Consider the following 18,331-nt stretch of genomic DNA (forward strand, 5'->3'; position numbering starts at 1 on the left):
GGGGCCTCGGACCCTCTGGAACGTTCAAGCACCCTCTAGTGACAGTACTGGGCATGTGCCCCACCACCGAGTGGGAGGCAGGGGTATGCAGAACAGTTACTGACTATGCAGGAGAGCAACGTTATAAAAGGGAAAACCAGCAGAGAAGACATGGGGCACATTCTGGAACATTCCCCCTCCATCGGCTTCAAAGATGCATCAGACGCCCGGACTCCACCCACGCCTGGACCGGGCAGACTGCTGCAGATCCGTGGTGATAGCTATCACAACGGTCCCACTCTCTCCCTCCCATTCCCTTTTTCACCTGTGGGTTTTTTTTTTTCTCTCTTTCTTTGCTTTTCTCTCCTGTATCTATTTCTGGCCAAATAAAGTGACTTGGCACTTGACTCCATCTTGAGTCTTAATTCGGTTTCCAAGAATGTAAAAGGAACCTAGTCATGATAACACATTGGAGTCAATCAGAAGTGAAGCCCAGCCACCCCCAACCTCCCAGAATTATCTGAGGTTGCCTGGAAAGCAAGGGGGTTTAACCTCTGTCAAACTGTTCAACCCAACAGTGGATCGTGACACCCAGCTGGTGCACAAGAGTATACAGAAGGCTGTATCAGTTCTAACTAAAACCAATCAACCCTGTGTTCTGCCTCCAGGGGTGCTTGTATGTGGATGCCAAGGAAAAGTAAGATTAGGGCAGCCACGTAACAATGCTTTCCTTTATTATCTTCCCAGCTGCCAAGTATTTTCACCTCATGAAATTCTCCATATTACCATTTGTTCATCTAGCAGTGTCACCGCCTGACAGACTTCTTTCTTCTTAAATGTAGCTGTCTTACATCCAAGGCATACTTCAGTAAAATTTTGATCTGTTCAGTATTTCCCTGGCAATTTCATCAACAGCCTAAAGATTACTTAACAAAATAGCAGAAAGACAGCTAATTTACTGCTTCTGGCAAAACTGCCTTATGTAAATCAATAGCAAATTTTCCTGTGGAAGGGTCTTCTGGTTAGTAAGTGAATATAGAGTTTTCAATTTTCATATTAACAGTTGTTAAGTAAACATACTTTATGAAATATGATTTATTATTATCTATATCGCACAAGACGCAATGGACACAAATTGGAACACAGGAAGTTTCACCTCAGTATGAGAAAAAACTCCTTTACTGTGCCGGTGACAGAGCAGCGGCACAGGCTGCCCAGGGAGGCTGTGGAGTCTCCTTCCCTGGAGACATTCAAAACCCACCTGGATGCATTCCTGTGCCCCCTGCTCTGGGTGTCCCTGCTCAAGCAGGGGGGTTGGACAAGATGATCTCCAGTGGTCCCTTCCAACCCCTACCATCCTGTGATTCTGAGAGTCTGTGATTTGTATCAATCAGTGTTTTCTCTATTGTTGGATACTTCTGATTCTTTTAATGCATTATATTATTCTTCATACGCTAGTCAAACTTTTAACACAGAACAAAGGTGCTTCCCTACTTAGTTTGTGAATTTAAAAGTAAGAAGCACACCCCGTTGCATACATGGGATCTGTACCCCACAAGCACTTGTGTAACTGGGACACATTTTGTGCAATCTCTCACTTTTACTGAATCACACTGGGACTTGAAATTCACACTAAGCAGAAAGAAAATGTTTATTTGGCCAAACTGCAGGTGGCTGACCAGTGTTTTATTACATGGAACAACACTCAAGTAATATTTGCAAAATAATTTTGAGGCACCCTTCCACAGCATTTCTTAAATAGACCCTTCCATCAGTTGTTACAATACACTATTCCCGGGGTTGCACAGGAAAACAGACCAGAAAACTGATCTAGACTGAAAAGTTAACGAAGAATATTTTTTTCACCTGGATCAGTTCAACAGACCCATTTTCTAACTTAATCACACACACATGAAGGAATGCTGGAACTTGTGAACTGGCAACCAAGAGGACAGCAAGGCTGTTGCTACTAAGATAAAGACCTATGAAATTACAGCCTTTGTTCTGTTATCAGAATCAAGGTACAGAAAAGGAAAAGTAATTTTCCTATAACTATACTGACTGATAGTGTTTGAATTAGCTATCCAAACTCTTCACATTCATGGTGTGTTTTTCAAAACATTTTAATGCCACCTCAGTAGGAGAATTTCTAATTTCTACTCTGGCTCACAGAACTTCTGATACTCTTCTGAAGTCTCTGAAAGAACTTTGTGGGATGAGTTTGTCAGTTGGTTTCTAATGCTAACATCGCATTAAATGTCTTAACACACAGTTGAAACAGGATCAAGCAGTTAAAAACATAACATATGGAGCAATCAATGATTCTAATGGATAATTCCTGGTGGCTCTCTCTTCTTCTGCAGGTAGAGAATCTCTTAAAAACAGAAAGAAATGAGAGAACTGAAATATGTAAAAACCCTGTCTGCCTATGAAGTTTGCGACATGCACCAGAGTACTGAAAGCTTGGCTGTAACTGACTCTGCAGCAATGAAATGCCAATTACAAATGTCTAATATGGATAATAGCTAAATTACATGCTTCAAGATTCAAATGCAAAAGTTTTAGCTACTGAATGTACTGACCTCTCAGGTATTACAACAGTTCAAACAGGCAGCTAGATCCTCCACTTCAACTGTCTTTGTGCTATTAGAAATTTTAAAGACACAGTTCTTCACACAAAAGATGGTAGTGTCATGTCCCTACTGACTAGACACTGTTTTAACTCTTTTAATGAATGAAACTGATCCATACATGAAGATGGCACCATAAGGATTTGCCAATTCATGAGGAATATTAAAATATGTTCACAATACTTTAAAACTATTTTTATTGCAGATTTAATTTCTTTCTATGTTCATATAACAATTTCAAGTGGAATCCACAATAGTTACCAAAATGTTTTCATTATCTTGGCTCTGTAAGCTGTTACTGTATCTTTCTGAGAGGAGAAGGTCAGAGAAATTGAGATTATTGTAAGCTCTGGTACACAACTAAATAGAAATGACAATACATAAAGAGATCATTCTCACAAAGGGAATTCCACACAAGCAAGTATTTCCTCGAAGCAAACTACATTAATGTTAGTCTAAGCACACATGTAATTTTAACTGTATGACAACAACCAGTGAAGTCCAGTTATTTACATGTTTTACACTACAGTTTTAAATTCCTTAGTAAGATGGAGCCTTTATAAAATAACTTGGAAATCAGGTTTGCCATCAACATGGAAGAGTAAACAAATTTGTAAGCACAAGCCCTCTAAGAGCTAAAAAATATTAATTAAAAAAAATAATGCAAAACTAAAAACCACCCCAGAAAAGCACATGATACATCCAAACAGACAAGAAAAGTAGTGAGGGAAAAAAAAAAGGTGGTTAGAATGGTCTACCATAAGGTTTTAACACTACAATTCAAATTTTTTCCCTAGTAATGTCTGTCTTACTGAAAAGTACAGTTTACAAATTAAGATTTGCAAACTACTAACTCTATAGTTCAAAGTAGTCTACTCAGAACAAGGAAACTGTTTGATATACGCATCATCTTTAGTAATAAAGACAGAAGTAGGAGTGTAGCTGCAGTTTTGCAGGTGATACATGATGTGTAATAGCAGTTATGCACATCTAAATGAAGTGCAAGTAGTTTTCTTAATCAGTGCAGAAAACTCTAGGAAAAAAGGTTTACTTGTAATAAACTATTACCTTATGCATTTGGTGCATGCCTTCCTGTGGATAATCAGTAGGCCCCATTGTCGGCATTGGATGCTGGACACTGGGCGGACCAGGACTTGGCCCCATCATGCTGTGAACTGAGCCAGGAGATGGACCTGGTCCTGGGCTAGGTCCTAGAATCGGTCCAGGTGAAGGTCCTGGTCCAGGAGAAGGACCAGGATGAGGCATGGTGCCAGGATCTGTAGGCGTGGACATCTATTTTCTGTCTCCTTTTCAATTAGCAGAATAGCTCTAATAATAAAAACAAAACAAAACAAAAACAAAAACAGAATTTCTATGTGACATTAGGGGCACTCAAAAAAATATAATAAAATCTACGGGCAATCATTACACACATACATGCACGCAAGCTGTAATCAGAAGAAAATGCTTAAATGATCCTTAATGTTGCACATTTGTTTGACCATCCTTCTAACATCCCACTAGAAGGCTAAGGATCCTCATAGTTGACTCAATTTCTAGATGTTTATATGTTTCTCACAGAACAATGCAACTGGTACGCCATGAGAAACATCTACCAGAGGCAATGGTAGTTCAAATGACTTGGTATCATCAAATGTATCGTGTGGGGTCAAGCACAGTACTACTAAAGGCAGGGAAGATAGGTAGGCACCCCTGTAAAATCTCTCAAAAATCTCTCCCTAAACAGATGTGACTGCACTGAAATTCACACTTACAAAATTCATGTTAGTGCAGCAAAAGAAGTATTAAAAGGATTAGTAAGACTATTTTCTCGCTTTTGGGTTTTTAAGTTACATAATGTAGGACCTATCTGGTTATCTCTGTATGCAATCATACAATTGACATAAAATTGACAATTGACATACAATTGACAATTGACATACAATTGACAATTGACATACAATTGACAATTGACAATTACTTTGGACTGAAAAGCTATAATCGACTTGAGGGTTCTGCCAATGTCAAACCAGAAAACTGCAGCACAAGTGGCTTAGAAGTGCCCTGAGAACAAATTACAGACTTTTACAGGCTGGAAAACCAAGTATTACTATATTTTTATTTCTGTGTTCTTCGTAGAACAAACTGATGAAGGCTTGAAACATTCTTCTGTATTCTGAGAACTTCTATCAATGTCTAATATTGGGAACATTTTGTTTACTAATGTCAGAGTAACGTAGTGATGCAGGTGCCATATTTTTACATAACTTATGGTCAGTTGCTATCAATGAGATCAGTCATATTTCTTGGTATTCCCCACTCCAAACAGCACCATTTTCATGTGTTTGATCACACAGTGATCTCATTATTTAGTAGTTAAGCCAGCAGAAAAGTGACCCCATATTTAAAAAAAAAGAATAAAAATCCAGTGATTCAGTTTACTGAACTGACTTTCTGAAAGGACAGATGAGTCCCAGTGCTAGCACAAGGAAGCAAGTCGGATCACCACTTTCAGCAGTAGCTGACAGTTAGGTGGGCTTAGCCTGTTCCCTTTAATTATTTTGGGTCTACCCAAATCAGGTTACCTGCCCATGATTACTTGTCCCATAACAATAAAGTCAATACATTGAAAAATTAGTCTTATTAAAAATCATTCTGATTTGGTACATCACAAGGTAATGACAATGCAATGGTACATTACAAGGCCTAAGAGGACTCCCTGTACCAGCCTCTCTGCTTACAGAATTTATCACAGAGTGTTCCACCTTCCACATCTCGGTCCATCACTATCCATAGTTAGCAGTAAGTACTTTCTAACATAAGTGGAGTAACCTGGTATGACAGTGCTTATATAAAGCCACACTGTAACACTGCAAACATGCTGGCTTGTAGTCAAATTAAGAAACAGACATTCAAGAAAAACAAAGTACCCTCCCAAGGTTTGCAACAAAGCAGAAAGGAGGTCCATCTGTAACACATGTCAGAAAAAAAGCTGAGTGGTGCTTACTGCTGCCAATCAGGGAATTCAAAGCTTACAGAACTGATCATCTTTCTTCTTTCATGAGCAGGTGTCTTTACTTCTCAGAATGCACACAAAAGATAAAATGCTACTACATCAAGACATCAAGACCATTTTCACTTATTTACCCCTACTTACCTAATCATTCTGTCAGGATCAAAACCAACTTAATAGCTTTTGCTTATAAATTCCCTTTTGTTATGTTTTAATACCTACTACTCTCTTCTGATTAAAGGCAACAAATTAGAACAATGCGTAACTCATTAAAAATAAAATATCCTCACTTGTAATAAGCTACCTTGGGATACTATTTCCTTGCAAAACCAGGGAGATGCCTATGAAGTTTCTCTGTTCAGAACAAAACATTATAGTCACTAATCAGTCCCCTACAACCACACAAATTACACAGTCCCACACAACCACGACATTACCACAAAAGGAATCAAGTTATCAAATGTTCACAACAGTGTGTACCATGCCATATCTTCCTTTAAGAGCCCTACAGTTTGGCTGTATGAAGAACAACAGACATTTCCACACAACAAAGATTTTTTTATGAGTCAGTCATTACATTGCAAAATATAAGACAGACCTTCTCACAGCTGACCCTCTCCTTGCAGGTTATAAGCCAAATTCAGTCCATTCAACAAGGCAGAACCTAGCACCACCGCCACTGCTACCCAGAAGAAATTACACAGAACTACAACACGATCAATTACGAAACTACTATCAGTACACAGTGTCCCAAAATATTCCATTTCACAAAAGACTTCTACCTACACCTATGCATTAAAATGGGTATCAAAATCTCCCCCCTCTATTCACCTCTATTTCAAATTCAACTTGCAGTTCTCATAAAAATTAACTGGCTCCAGTCTCAGCTCCACTACTTACACTGTCATTTACATATACATTAAACATGTCCTGTATGCAAATTTGGAAAATTTAATATTCTTTTTAATGGACTAGCAAGTGCCCAACCTGTGAAAAACAGTAACTACCAGAGGGGGATGTTGCACCCCACACACCAGCTCAAGTCCCTTTGTTATCTCTCCTTAAGAGCAGATAAACTCACCCAATCTTACCTAACTGTGAATTGTCTTAAATAGATTTGTATTCAGAGATTTTTGTATGTCAAAGAACATACTTCTACGCAGGAAAAAAAAAAAAAAAGTACTTTATAAGATTTATATCAGGGGAACACAAAATATTGGAAAATACTACCTGAATGCAAGTAATAAATCCTGCCCAAACACCCATGGATATAAAGAGACAATGACACTTCCTCTGGAAATAGTAGTCCACAGAATTAAAAAACCCAGCCACTGCCATAAACCAGAACACATTATACACGGTCCTCCCAACTAAGGATCCGTTCATAGAACGGAACTGCTAAAAAGCTTATGATTCAACATGTTTCAAAAATAGCTTAGTTTATATTTACTCAGACATAAATTGTATAAGAAACCCACAGAAATTAGGCACCCTGCTCTCATTAAAATTCAGTAAGAGCTAGATACCTAATTCCTCTGGACCCTTATAAAAGTCTCATTAAAGTCAAAGCAAAAATGTACAAAGAGACAACAGGTGCAAGAGTGGCCAGGCTCCATGCAGATTACATTGGTATTTGTTTGGGTAAATTCTGGTGCCTATAATGAAATTAAAAAATGAAGCCATTTCCCAGCCAAAGCCAGTGTTGACCCATTTGTTTGCTCTGATTTTTAATGAGTAGTGCTTAATTTAAAAAGCTAAAGGGGGGCGGGGCGGGGGGGGAGTAAATGCTTCTAACAGATTTTAAGGACTTTAATAAAATGAAAAAAAAAACAAATTTCCATCTCATTCTCCCAAATGATAAGGCTTCTGGCCCTGATTCTCAAATGCATTACATACTGCTTAATTGTTTCTCAAGTGTCCAATCTTTAAACTTCCTCAAAATGCTCACGGGAGTAGTGTTATTCACATGACTTCAAATAAGATGTATCTCTTCTTGAACTGTAATCCCTTATCACTTCTTAGGTTTATTTACATCAACATGATCAAATCACTTTCGTGAACAGCCCCAAATGGAACTAGTCGCGATTGAAATAGCTGTGGTGAATCACGCAGTTCTTCCTTTGGTCTCAGGAGAATTTCTCCACCTCTGCTGGACACATCAGAGTTGTTACAGAGAGGAAAAATTCTATCATTGTCAAGGTAACTTCAGCCATATGCAAGTATAAGAAACGCCACAAAACCAAGAGCTGCAGCTGAAGGGAGAGACTTGATTTCTGCTCAACTATTTCTAGATCAACATTCAAAGAATTTGAGGGAATATTCCCTAAGCATAAATGTTTCTGCATCTAGAAGGTTTTGTAGATGTAGCTAATTCATTGTACAACAGGGTCTTCATCAGCTCAGTGTTTCAGGACCCACAGCATCCAAGCACATTACACATATTTTGGTATAAACCAAAAGACCGGCTGGACACCCAAAAAGATCCAGAGATTATAGACTTTGACACAGCCCACACACTGAGTCTAAGAACAGATGGAGCAGTAAGTATTTGTGATTTTTCTAGCTGTTTCCCTTCACCATCCAATACAACTTCTGCCTTTCCGTGACTGAGTCAACCTAAATTGAACTTCAGCCAGGATGTTTTGGCCAGATCCCCTGCCTTGGATAGGTAGCGGAAAGTAAGGAAACTGCACCACTTCAATCTGATGAAAAGGAAACATGGACCCATGTAACAGCCACATACACATCGCAAAGCAAACTGTATTAGCCTTCACAGAAAAATAATTACAGTCTACTTCTCTGCACACATCTCCAACTGTACTCATGATTCACGGGTGGCTTTGAAAAAATATACTGTGAAACTGTGATACACTACAGGGTCAAGGAGTTGCCTTCATGACACTACTACAGAAAACATGAAATTATACCATCAGTGATTCGTAGTATTTGCTCAATCTGCTAACCATAATCAAATGAAGATGTGCAAAGTTTAAGAACTGATTAATAAAGACAGCATCTCATCATAATTAAAACAAATAACTTAGAAGCAAATCAGTGTTTTGTATTATACAACACCACAGGGTACTCTGCATTAACATTTATCAGGATTTAACAACTGTCATTTCATCAAACAATGATTCAATCAATAAAGAGGTTTACATGGGGGGCAGGGGGGTGGGGGGAAATCAGTAAGGAGAGTCAAATCTTCAACTAACATAAGCCAGTTCACACGAGAGAAGCCAAACACACTAAAAACTGAGAGGCTCGACCTTTGCATACTCTTGTACATAACTGTAACTTCTGTACATAACTGTAACTGTAACTTCAAAACCTTCTGGAAGGGACTTTGCAGTTTGAACTACAAACCACAGAATCAGAAATGCTGCACCTTATTTGCTTATCCAGACACTTAGGCCAGAGATAAAAACCTCTGGACGCTGCTTTAGCTGCACGTCTAGCTGTCTGTCAAAAACTGCCTGCATGCACCCCAGCAGAGCTAGCAGAATGGGTGGTGCACTTATACCAGAAACTTCATTGTGGAGTCATGTAGGGTAAGGCTCCTTTTCACATTCAGAGACACTTAAGGGTGGTAGTCCTAACACTCCCCACTTTCAACCTCTTACAAATATTCTTGTAGAAATTCTTATTCCTACTGTGTAGCTGTTCCAGGTTCTCATAAAGCAACTTCTCAACTCCTTTAACTTACAGCCTACCCTCTTACAAAAAAAAATCAGCACCAAGAAATGACTGGCTAACAGCTGGAGTTTGAATGCACTACAGAGTCAAAAGGCATCATCACAAGTCAGAGCTCACACAAGTCAAGCTAAGCTATGCCGCCAGACTTTTCAGTGAAGAGGCTACAGCATAGACATATGATCCTTTCTGATGTCTTTGCTGCAGAAGGCAATAGCCTTCAGGAAAAGAGGAGGGCAGACAGCTGCAGTCAGAAGTTTTAATTGCCTTTTAACCCCATAGCCACAGTCACAGCAGACAATGCCCAAGATCAAGCCCCTGCTTCCTACATATGTAGACTCCACTATACATTTTGGGCACAGAAAACTGACTCATGACAGCACTGACTGGTTAGGCATTAAGCCTCCGTACTGTGACCTTTACTACAGGTATTAATCACAGTTATTGAACACCAACTTCATGTTAGATTCTGAAGAACGAAAGCCATAATGAGATGTAGGCAGATGAAAACGAGTTTGGCATATTACTGACAGGCCTTGTCTTTACTTAAATGGAGAAAAAAAGGAGGAAGAAGGGAAAAGATTGTTTTAAATACAAGTTACCTATGGTAAAATATCAGTGAAGATACGAAAAAGGTAATGTTTCTGTAACAACAAACTTATTTTTAAGAAGGTCCCAACTCCACATGACCCACCTGGGTGCTCAAACCCTGCAGTGATACATAGGAAATAATCTCTACCATGTGGAGCCAAACAGGATAATGTTTACACCTGAGAAGTGATGACTTTACATGTGTCAGAAACAAATAAAGCAATTTTAAGTATTAGTCTTCTTATTCTGCTACATTTGCAAACTACCAAAGCCATGTTTAAGTAAGCCTTACTTCTTTCCCTTATTCATCCTTCCTTATTTTATCTTGCAAATAAGGCATATGCTTTTCTCTGCTGCGTATTCATGACAAGTAATCTTTATGTCATAACATTGTGTTTAATACTCTACTAGAGGATCAAACAAATAAAAAAATAAACAGATACATTTCAGAGGAGGCGGAGGTCCAGGGAAACACTCTTTACATAGAGAACTTCAACTGCAGCAGAAAACACAAAAAAAAGTAACTGGCATTTTAATGAGTAATTTGCAAAAAATGTTCTCAGTCATACGAAGAACGAAAGTCTCCTCCTGAAAAGGATCACTAGTTCACAGCAATATTACTAATCAAGACCATGAAAATTTAAGAGAAAAGTGCAGAAACTTTTAAAAGTTGCTACTGTGCACATTCTGACCTTAACTTCAAAAGTCAAAAAAAATTTATAAAATATATCTGCAGATATTAATTTCATATAGACCTTTGTCAAGAATATATTTAATATAAGAATGCGAGCTGGAGCACTTTTTTTCTTGTCAATTTTCAAGCCTCAGGTGCTGCTGAAAGCATTTTTAAAACTTTACAAGAAACACTCGCAGACCACTTCAGAAATGAACAAAAGAAAAGATCTAAGAGTCCTTTGAACACACTTTGCTGGCGCATGTTCTATGAAACACCACAGAAATACCAGCCTTAAAGCTGAGATACTGTATTTAATGAAGGTTCACCCTCATCTCTGTGAAGTCCACATATGCTGTATGATACACTTAACTTCAGATTTTTAAATGCTGATTATCCATACAATCTTTTTGCTTTCTACTGCTGATATATATGGGCATAAAAGTCTGTCTCCAATCCTATCCACAAAGTGGCACACCACTACTATCCTCAGAATAACAAAAGGACAAAAGAAACAAAGTCAAAGACAGTAATCGGGCAATTAGGTTCCCAAAGAGAAAGTGTGCCTTTATTTGCACAACAATACTAACTCGCACAGAAGAGGCTGCCCTACCCCGAACATCTAACTGGTATACTACCAGAGCAATTAAATTCCGATACAATGTTTATTGTCTGGGTCTTAGGAGCTGTGGTTAAAACCAAGTAACACTGAAGAAATCTAAAGCAAAACAGAAAAGAATGCAAGAGGAACAATGCCGTGTCATAGATCCCGTATCTTTTTTTTTTTTTTTTTTTACAGAAAGCATGCAGAATAGTTAAAATGGTGAAATTAAAACAAAATCCTTATCGCTTCAATTCTTCCGTTAATTATTGAGTTACCTATGTAAAACACTCATCAAAAGACAACTAAAAAGAGAGAGAGTTAACCCGAACTTTGGAAGGTCTGAATATCAAACATAAGCAGGAGTTACCAAGGAGCACCAACTCCGGTGCAATCCAGGTAGTGACGCTAACACTTAACCACTCTCTTTACTTGACCGTAATGCACCCTAGAGAAAAAAACACAACACCCCAGCTCAACCGGTTAACTGTAACTTTAGTTCGAGTTTAGAAGCGCTGTAACTTTCCCAGCCGTGTGCAGTTTGTTGTTCCACCATCATAAATTATGGAATGGGTGGGGAGGAGACAAAATAACAAACCCCATTTCTCTCCGCACCAGGACACAGCGACACGCGGCGGGGGGGGGGGGGGGCCCACACGGGACAGGGCACCCGTGCCGGCTCGGGCACACCGGCTGCCGCCCGTCGAGGCGCACCGGCGGCGGGGGCGGCCCGCCCGCGACCCACCCGCTTCCCCCGCGACCCACCCGCTCCCCCCGCCGCCGCGCTCCGCCCCGGCACCGCCGCCTGGGTCTTCCGGCCCTGCCGGGCGGCGGGTAGGCCTCGCCGCCCTCCGCTTCGCAACCCCTCCCGCAAAGGCGCCGGGGTGGGCGGGAGCGCATAGGCTGCAGCAGGACCCTGCACTCCCCCTCCGCCCCCGCTGCCAAGCCGTCCCCCCGGCCGACAGGCTCTAGAACGCCCGTACCCAGAGAACCTGCCCCGCTGCCTCCTTCTCCCTCCCCTCCGCGAGGCAACGGCTGCGCCGCTGCCGAGCGGGCCGCGCAGGGCCCCGTACCTCGACGGCCCGGGACGGAAGGGGGGGCTCGGCGGCAGGCGGGCGAGCGAGCCGCGGGGGCATGCTTCAGGGCTGGGCTGGGCCCGTCTCCCCGCCGCTCCGTCCCTCCGCCACCATGTCACGCCGACCAAACATGTCCGTGCGCGCGCGTGTGTGTGTGTGTGTGTGCGTGTGTCGGTGTGTGCGTGTGTCGGTGATCCTCCCGCTGCTGGCACGGGCAGAGGGACGGGCAGGGCCACCCCGCCCGCCACCAGCGCTGGCCGCTGCCTCCCTCTCCCCGGGGAAACGGGCTCTGTTGCCCTTCCGCCCCGCCCGGCAGCTAGCTGCACCCACGGCCCTCTGCCTGCCCCCGCCTCCGGCAGGGGAGAGAGAACTTTTCCAGGTGCCGACCACCGCCGCCCCCCGCTCCCCACGGGGCAGACAAGCCGCGCCTACCTGAGCACCCGCCTCTGTATGCATCCCCGCTCCCGCCCGACCCGATCAAAAAAAGGAAAAGAAAAGAAATTTCCGCGCACACCGGAAATAAAATGCTTTTTGCTTGGAAGGCGATTACAAAATTGCAAGCGCATGGTTTGTGCTACGCCTCTTCGCCGCCTGCTGCAAGGCGGGGGGGGGGGGGGGGGGTGTATGATTTCTAACGAGATGGGGGGGAAGACAAGCTATTTTGGGAAGTAAATCGCGACACCTTTACAGAGGAGTGACTGCACAATTACAACAGAAACTAAAAAGCAACAGGAGCCGCTGCCTATCGGGCGAAGTCCCAGCCCCCACTTCCTCCCCGCTCCCCGGTGTGTGTAGTGCTTGTGACAGGAGATGATCCGGGCCGTAGCCGGCCCGGGTCCACCGGGGAACGCCGCTACTCTCACGGGCGAAACAGATCCCCCACGCACCATCTTCCTCCCTCCTCACGCCTCCCCACTTCCCTTTTTCCTCGGCCGGGTCTAGGCGAGTGTGTGCCACAGCGGAGAAAGAAGCCCGCCCCCACATGCCCCCCCGCCGACGGACACCCTGAACATCCCCCTGGCAGCCGCCGAAACGCAGCCCAGGGGGCGGCCCGCACCCGGCGGGGCTGCAGGCGAGGCTGCCCCTGCCCGCCGAGCTGCCCCGGGGCGGGAGGGGCTGTCGCTCCCCCGCATTGATTTCTCTGCCGGCTGCGTCGCCCGGAGCCTGTGACAGGCTCGTTCGCCGGCGCGACCAGGGGGTGCCAGGAGCCGGTCGCTGTCGCCGTGCGAGCCCACCGGCCGCCCCGGTGAGCGCCGCCCGCCGCCCAGCGCGGCCACAGCAAGCCAAGCGAGCACGGCGCCCCGCCGCTCCCCCGTTCACCCGCCGGTGCCGCTGACTCACACGTCAGCCACCAACGACGCCTCGGGGTTTTTTGGGGTTTTTTAATTTTTTTTTTTTTCCCCTCACACCCTCCCACCCCGGAGATCTGCATCGTGATTATTCCAGAAATACCGGATCAAAACTTTCTTCTCTCCACCCACTGTGGGACACAAATACCGGGGAGGGCCGGGCGCCGGGGAAGGTGGGGAGCGGAAGCAGGTGGCAGCGGGGCGCCGGAGCCGGCGGGGACGCGCTCGGGGAAGGGGAGGGAAGGCGGGCACGGTGCCTGCCGGCGCGATCGCTAACAATAAAGGGGGGCGCCGGCACCGCCGCGCCGGGGTCGGGGACCGTGGCGGGGGGCGGACCGAGTCGTCAGTTATATTTACCTTCCGCCCGGGAGAAGCGCCGTGCTGGATATCGCTCCTCTCCCCCTCGGTGAGTCACCCGAGCCCGGAACCGGAGCGAGGGACTAGATTATGAACATGACTTCATTGATGACAGCCATTCCCTCCTCTTCCTAAACTCCTGCCCCTCCTCCGGCCCCCTCCCGCTGCCTCCTCTCAACGACGCTACCATTCAGGAGCGGCGTTCCCATTGGCCCGCCGGCGAAGGGAGTGCCCGCCTCCCTACGCAGAAATGGCGGTTCTATTGGCAATGGTTAACTGTCGCTCAACCGAGAGGCTGGGGAGAAGGGGAGGAGTAGCAGCAGCAGTAGTAGTCGTAGTAGTGCAGGAGGGCGGGGAGCGCAGTGTGAGCGAGCGAGTGTGTGTGCGAGCGAGTGTGTGTGCGAGCAGGCCGAAGGCCCCGCTCGTGTCACTGCCGTGCAACGGCGGGGCATCCCGGGCCGCCTCTCCAGGTTCCTCCGCGCCCCTTCAGACCTACCAAGCTGGCATGTGCTGAGGGGGGGACACGGACGGGAGCGCCCTCCCTAAGGGCGCGGCGGTGGTACTGTGGCGGGTGGTTTGGCGAGAGGGGAAGAAGGTACTGGAATTCGGTGGTGCCGCTGCCCCAGCCTGCCGGGGCGAGCCCGCCGCCCCTGGGTGGCCGGGGAGGAGCCAGCCTGAGGGGCGCTGGGGTCAGGTACGGCTGTGCCTGGCCGGGGCCGGAGGGAGGGAGGGAAGGGTGTCCTCCCGCCTTTTAAAAGGGGCGGGGGGGGGGGCAGGGCATGGAAGGGCGTTGTCCTGAAACTTAGACCCCGTGCCAGGCCTCCGATGGCAGACCTGGCGCCGCCGCGGGCCGGAGGAGGCTGCCGAGAACATTCCAGTTCCCGTTCTGACAGACAGCCGTCAGTCAGTCCGCCGGCCGGGCGGGCCCCCGCGGGCGCCGGGCAGGAGCCACCGCCGGGGCGGGCAGGCCGTTATTCGCCACACGCCCTCTCGGAAGACCCGGCCGCTCCTTGTCGCGGGTCGGGAGGCAGCTGTTGAAGTGGTCGCCGGATATAAGGCTGTGTGAAGAGCGGAGGTGGACCCCATGTTTCTTAGGGATAGGAAGGGTAAATAGCGCAATTATGTTTGTTTCGTCTTGCTTGCTTCCGTCCTTTTAGCTTTTTAGCAGTTGGTTTGGAAGTGCGCTTTTCAGCTCCGCATCGTCTTGCTGTGGGTTGTTTTTTCCTTCCACGCTGCAGATCGTGTACTGCTGCAGATCTCCCACGTCGTCTGCAGAAGCTATATCGGTGTATGTAGCAAACGTCTAAGTAATTCATTAAAGGAATGAGCCTGCCAGTCTGAGGGTGTTGGGTCTTTTTTTTGGACACCAGCTGTAGAGTCAAATTTAATAAAAAAAAATAGAGCCTGGTGACTGATCGTTGTTGACATTTAGGGACGACAAGCCCAACTGCCATACGTGGTGTTATATGTAATTATCTTTTTTATCTTGTCATATGGGAGGTATTTTCCATTCTGAAGCTAGTGTAACTCTCGTGCTGTGAATTTCGCTTTGTGCTACGGACTAAAAACGTTGAGGAACTTCAGTGTTAAAATCGGTAGCTACTGCAGACGCTCAGGTGACAGTAATGTGAAGTTCCTCTGCTGTGGCCAGGTGGAGTAGTTAAGGTCCTGAAGCAATGCTGGTAGCCCAAATGCACCTTGCGACCATTAAGGGACAGCTATTGTTTACATGGTGTTTAGCTTAGGGCTTTTTCTTTTTATTGGTTGAATAGGAGCAGTAATCACCAAGTAACAATGCTGGCTATACAGTGTTAATTACTACTGTTTCTGTAGTTTTGCAGGGTGTTAATACTCAGTCGTTAGCTTCGTCTTATTTGTTATGTAAATTTGACTACCAAAATGCTGAAAGTGTGTAAGAAGTTAGTGCTAAGTGGACAGCACTAAGTGTCCAAAAATAAGTTAAAAATAAAATTACAAAACTATATTTGTAGTTCACCATTGTCTGTGTGAAAAAATACTTATTTACCTGGGAATAAAATCAAAGAAGTTGAAACATTCAAATCGCTGTATACAAAAAGGCCAATATAATTATGTAAAACTTTTGATCCACGAGTAATTTATAATTTTTATTTTAGCTTTGTTTTAAACTATGAATTGCAACCGCTGTCTCAGAGATAAAAGAATGCAGTTAACAGTTTTGGAAACATGCTAATGGCAATGAAAGTGGTGAAGGGATTCTTCCTTTTTTTTCATACCCTATTGTAACTCATTAGACAGTCTTTTTTTTTTTTTTTTTAACTCCTTCATTCCCCAGAGTAAGTCTGAGGGCCCTTTGTCTTTTTTCCCTCCAGAAGAGAAAACAAGTCTTAAATAATGGAGGGGAAGCTTCCCTGAATACAGCTCAACTTCTTGTTGGACTCAGCAGTGGTCAAGCCATTCTTTTTGGTTGAAAGCATACAGAGAAGAAAACAGGAATACAAAATTAATCTTTCAGGCAAAAGAAAAAATGTGCACTTGATGTTAGGATAAATGCGCCTATGTTTAGTTAACAATGACGTTTATTTTGGGAAGGCTGCAGCAGCCAATTGCATTTTGGGGCAGCAAAAACTCCAGTTGAATGGGCATGTTGCTGATGTCAATCTAAAAGGCGTTTTCTTTTTGTATTTTGATGAAGTATCATTTAATCTCATTGTAATGTATATTAAGGGGTTGGAAAATACGTTTTTTTGTCAAGTCAGGCTTGTTCAACTTACAGGAAAATCTTTACTGAAATTGGTAGGATCAATACGGGTTCACAATATGAGACTTGGGGTGGCTGAAGCTTTGTGCATAGCGAATATGCAAACATGGTGAATAACCACATGCTAAAGGATAAATTAGTTTTCCCCTGATGGATTTGTCTAGCTTAGGAAAAGTAGATGAGGGCCCTTAACTGAATTAATGCTTTGGATGCTGCCGACAATGGTACAATTGCACATAAAATTTTCAAATGAGGTGAAGTACCATGTTGAGAAGAGGTACCGTTTTGACTAGCTAGATGTCTCCTTGTGGAACTAAAGCTTGTTTATGTGAGGAATGATACCAATATAATTAAAACCATTTAGAAACTGATATATCAGTGGTACATTTGCAGGGATGCTAACATGAAGAGAAGGTAATTACCATCAAGGAGTTACAGTTGTTTACAGCAACATCACTGTTGCCACCTCAAAACCCCTGCTGCAACAGTTTGTAGTGGTATTTCTCCGCTACCGACTCCCTGACAGAGGTTGCAGCCACTGCAGCAGAAATGGCAGAAAGGAGTATTTTTTTAGTGCCTCAACCAGTTCCTAGCAAAGTCCTAGGTGGCCAGTGAAAATGTGTTTAAGCTAGAACGTTCCATGAAGATGGCTTCATGCTCAGATGTCTATATAAATAACAAAACAGAACAAAAAAATTTTTATGTATCTGGGGAAGTCGTAAGTGAGCAAACTTAAGACCCACCTCACAGAAATGTGTAACATATCTGCTTATGTCTGCTGCTTTGGTAGATAGTGTTCACCCCAAAAAGCAAAGAGAAAATGCATAATTGATTGAACTTTAATCAAAGCCTTCAAAGGTAAAAATGGAATGAAGGCAAGATACTCCAACTTTACAGTGAGGTTAATTCATTGAGATTTTGTCCTCAGATGGGGCAATAAGGCTGGCCTCCATGATGTTGCTGCAGTAAAGAAGCGTCTTATCTTTTACACCAAGATAGTTCATGTTTCTCAGGTAACTAACATAACAACAAAAAAAGTGCCTACTTTTTCTAAGTAATGAAGGCAAATCCTGTGATGTTGAAGTAAATCATTGAGATAAGAAACTGTGGAAAGTGTCTGTTTTGCTGGTACTCTCCACTGAAGTCTTCTCATGCCCTATCCATTGTGTATTTGGAACAGTACTTTTCCTGAAGTATGTGAATCCTAGAGGGAAGGATACTCTTCACCTACCTGTCTGTTGATCTCCAGTATGTGGTATTATGAGTGTGCCATATTTTGTTGAAGTGGTGCATTTCAGCCTGATACATCTGGCAACAAAGTAATTATTAGAGCTGGTTAGTGTTTCTCCTTTTTTTTATGGAAAATGTAATTGTTTTCTAATCTAAAAATAAAATTTCTAATACAGCTTTCATGTATGTGCTTGGTACTCATTAACTTTTTCCTTCAGCCATTTTTCTGGAGACTTAACCTGTTCATCTAGCTGTCCTCACAGGTTTAAAAGAGAGAACCTCTTTCAAAGTATCTTCATTTGCTCTAAACTCTCAAGGTCCCTTTGTGAAGGTGATGTTGAAAAGATGATATTCAGCTGAGATCTTCTTAAGGTTAAGTAGATGGGAATAATTATCTCT

General features: G+C 43.9%; 1 protein-coding gene and 1 long non-coding RNA gene across 6 annotated transcripts in view; one reads left to right on the forward strand and one right to left on the reverse strand.

Annotated features, from left to right (window-relative positions):
- Positions 1-14,155, reverse strand: part of SMARCA2 (SWI/SNF related BAF chromatin remodeling complex subunit ATPase 2) — a 114,938-nt gene extending 100,783 nt beyond the window's left edge. The window contains exons 1-2 of one of the 5 annotated variants that reach the window (XM_075079455.1): positions 13,963-14,155; positions 3,678-3,938 (exon numbers count right to left, since the gene is read on the reverse strand). In XM_075079455.1, coding sequence (XP_074935556.1) covers positions 3,678-3,902 — 225 coding nt within the window. In that variant the 5' untranslated portion in view covers positions 3,903-3,938; positions 13,963-14,155. Of the gene's footprint in view, positions 1-3,677; positions 3,939-12,163; positions 12,206-12,253; positions 12,638-12,688; positions 12,727-13,962 lie in introns of those variants that run through there. The other 4 variants (XM_075079456.1, XM_075079458.1, XM_075079457.1 and 1 more) reach the window with 4 other exon arrangements.
- Positions 14,156-14,316: 161 nt separating this feature from the next.
- LOC142050613 (uncharacterized) lies at positions 14,317-18,117 on the forward strand. Its single transcript, XR_012658076.1, has 3 exons — positions 14,317-14,557; positions 14,781-15,068; positions 16,314-18,117. It is a non-coding gene; the product is annotated as an uncharacterized LOC142050613 (long non-coding RNA).
- The last annotated feature ends 214 nt before the right edge of the window (positions 18,118-18,331 follow it).

This window comes from Phalacrocorax aristotelis, chromosome Z (genome assembly GCF_949628215.1).
Source record: "Phalacrocorax aristotelis chromosome Z, bGulAri2.1, whole genome shotgun sequence".
Taxonomy (NCBI): domain Eukaryota; kingdom Metazoa; phylum Chordata; class Aves; order Suliformes; family Phalacrocoracidae; genus Phalacrocorax; species Phalacrocorax aristotelis.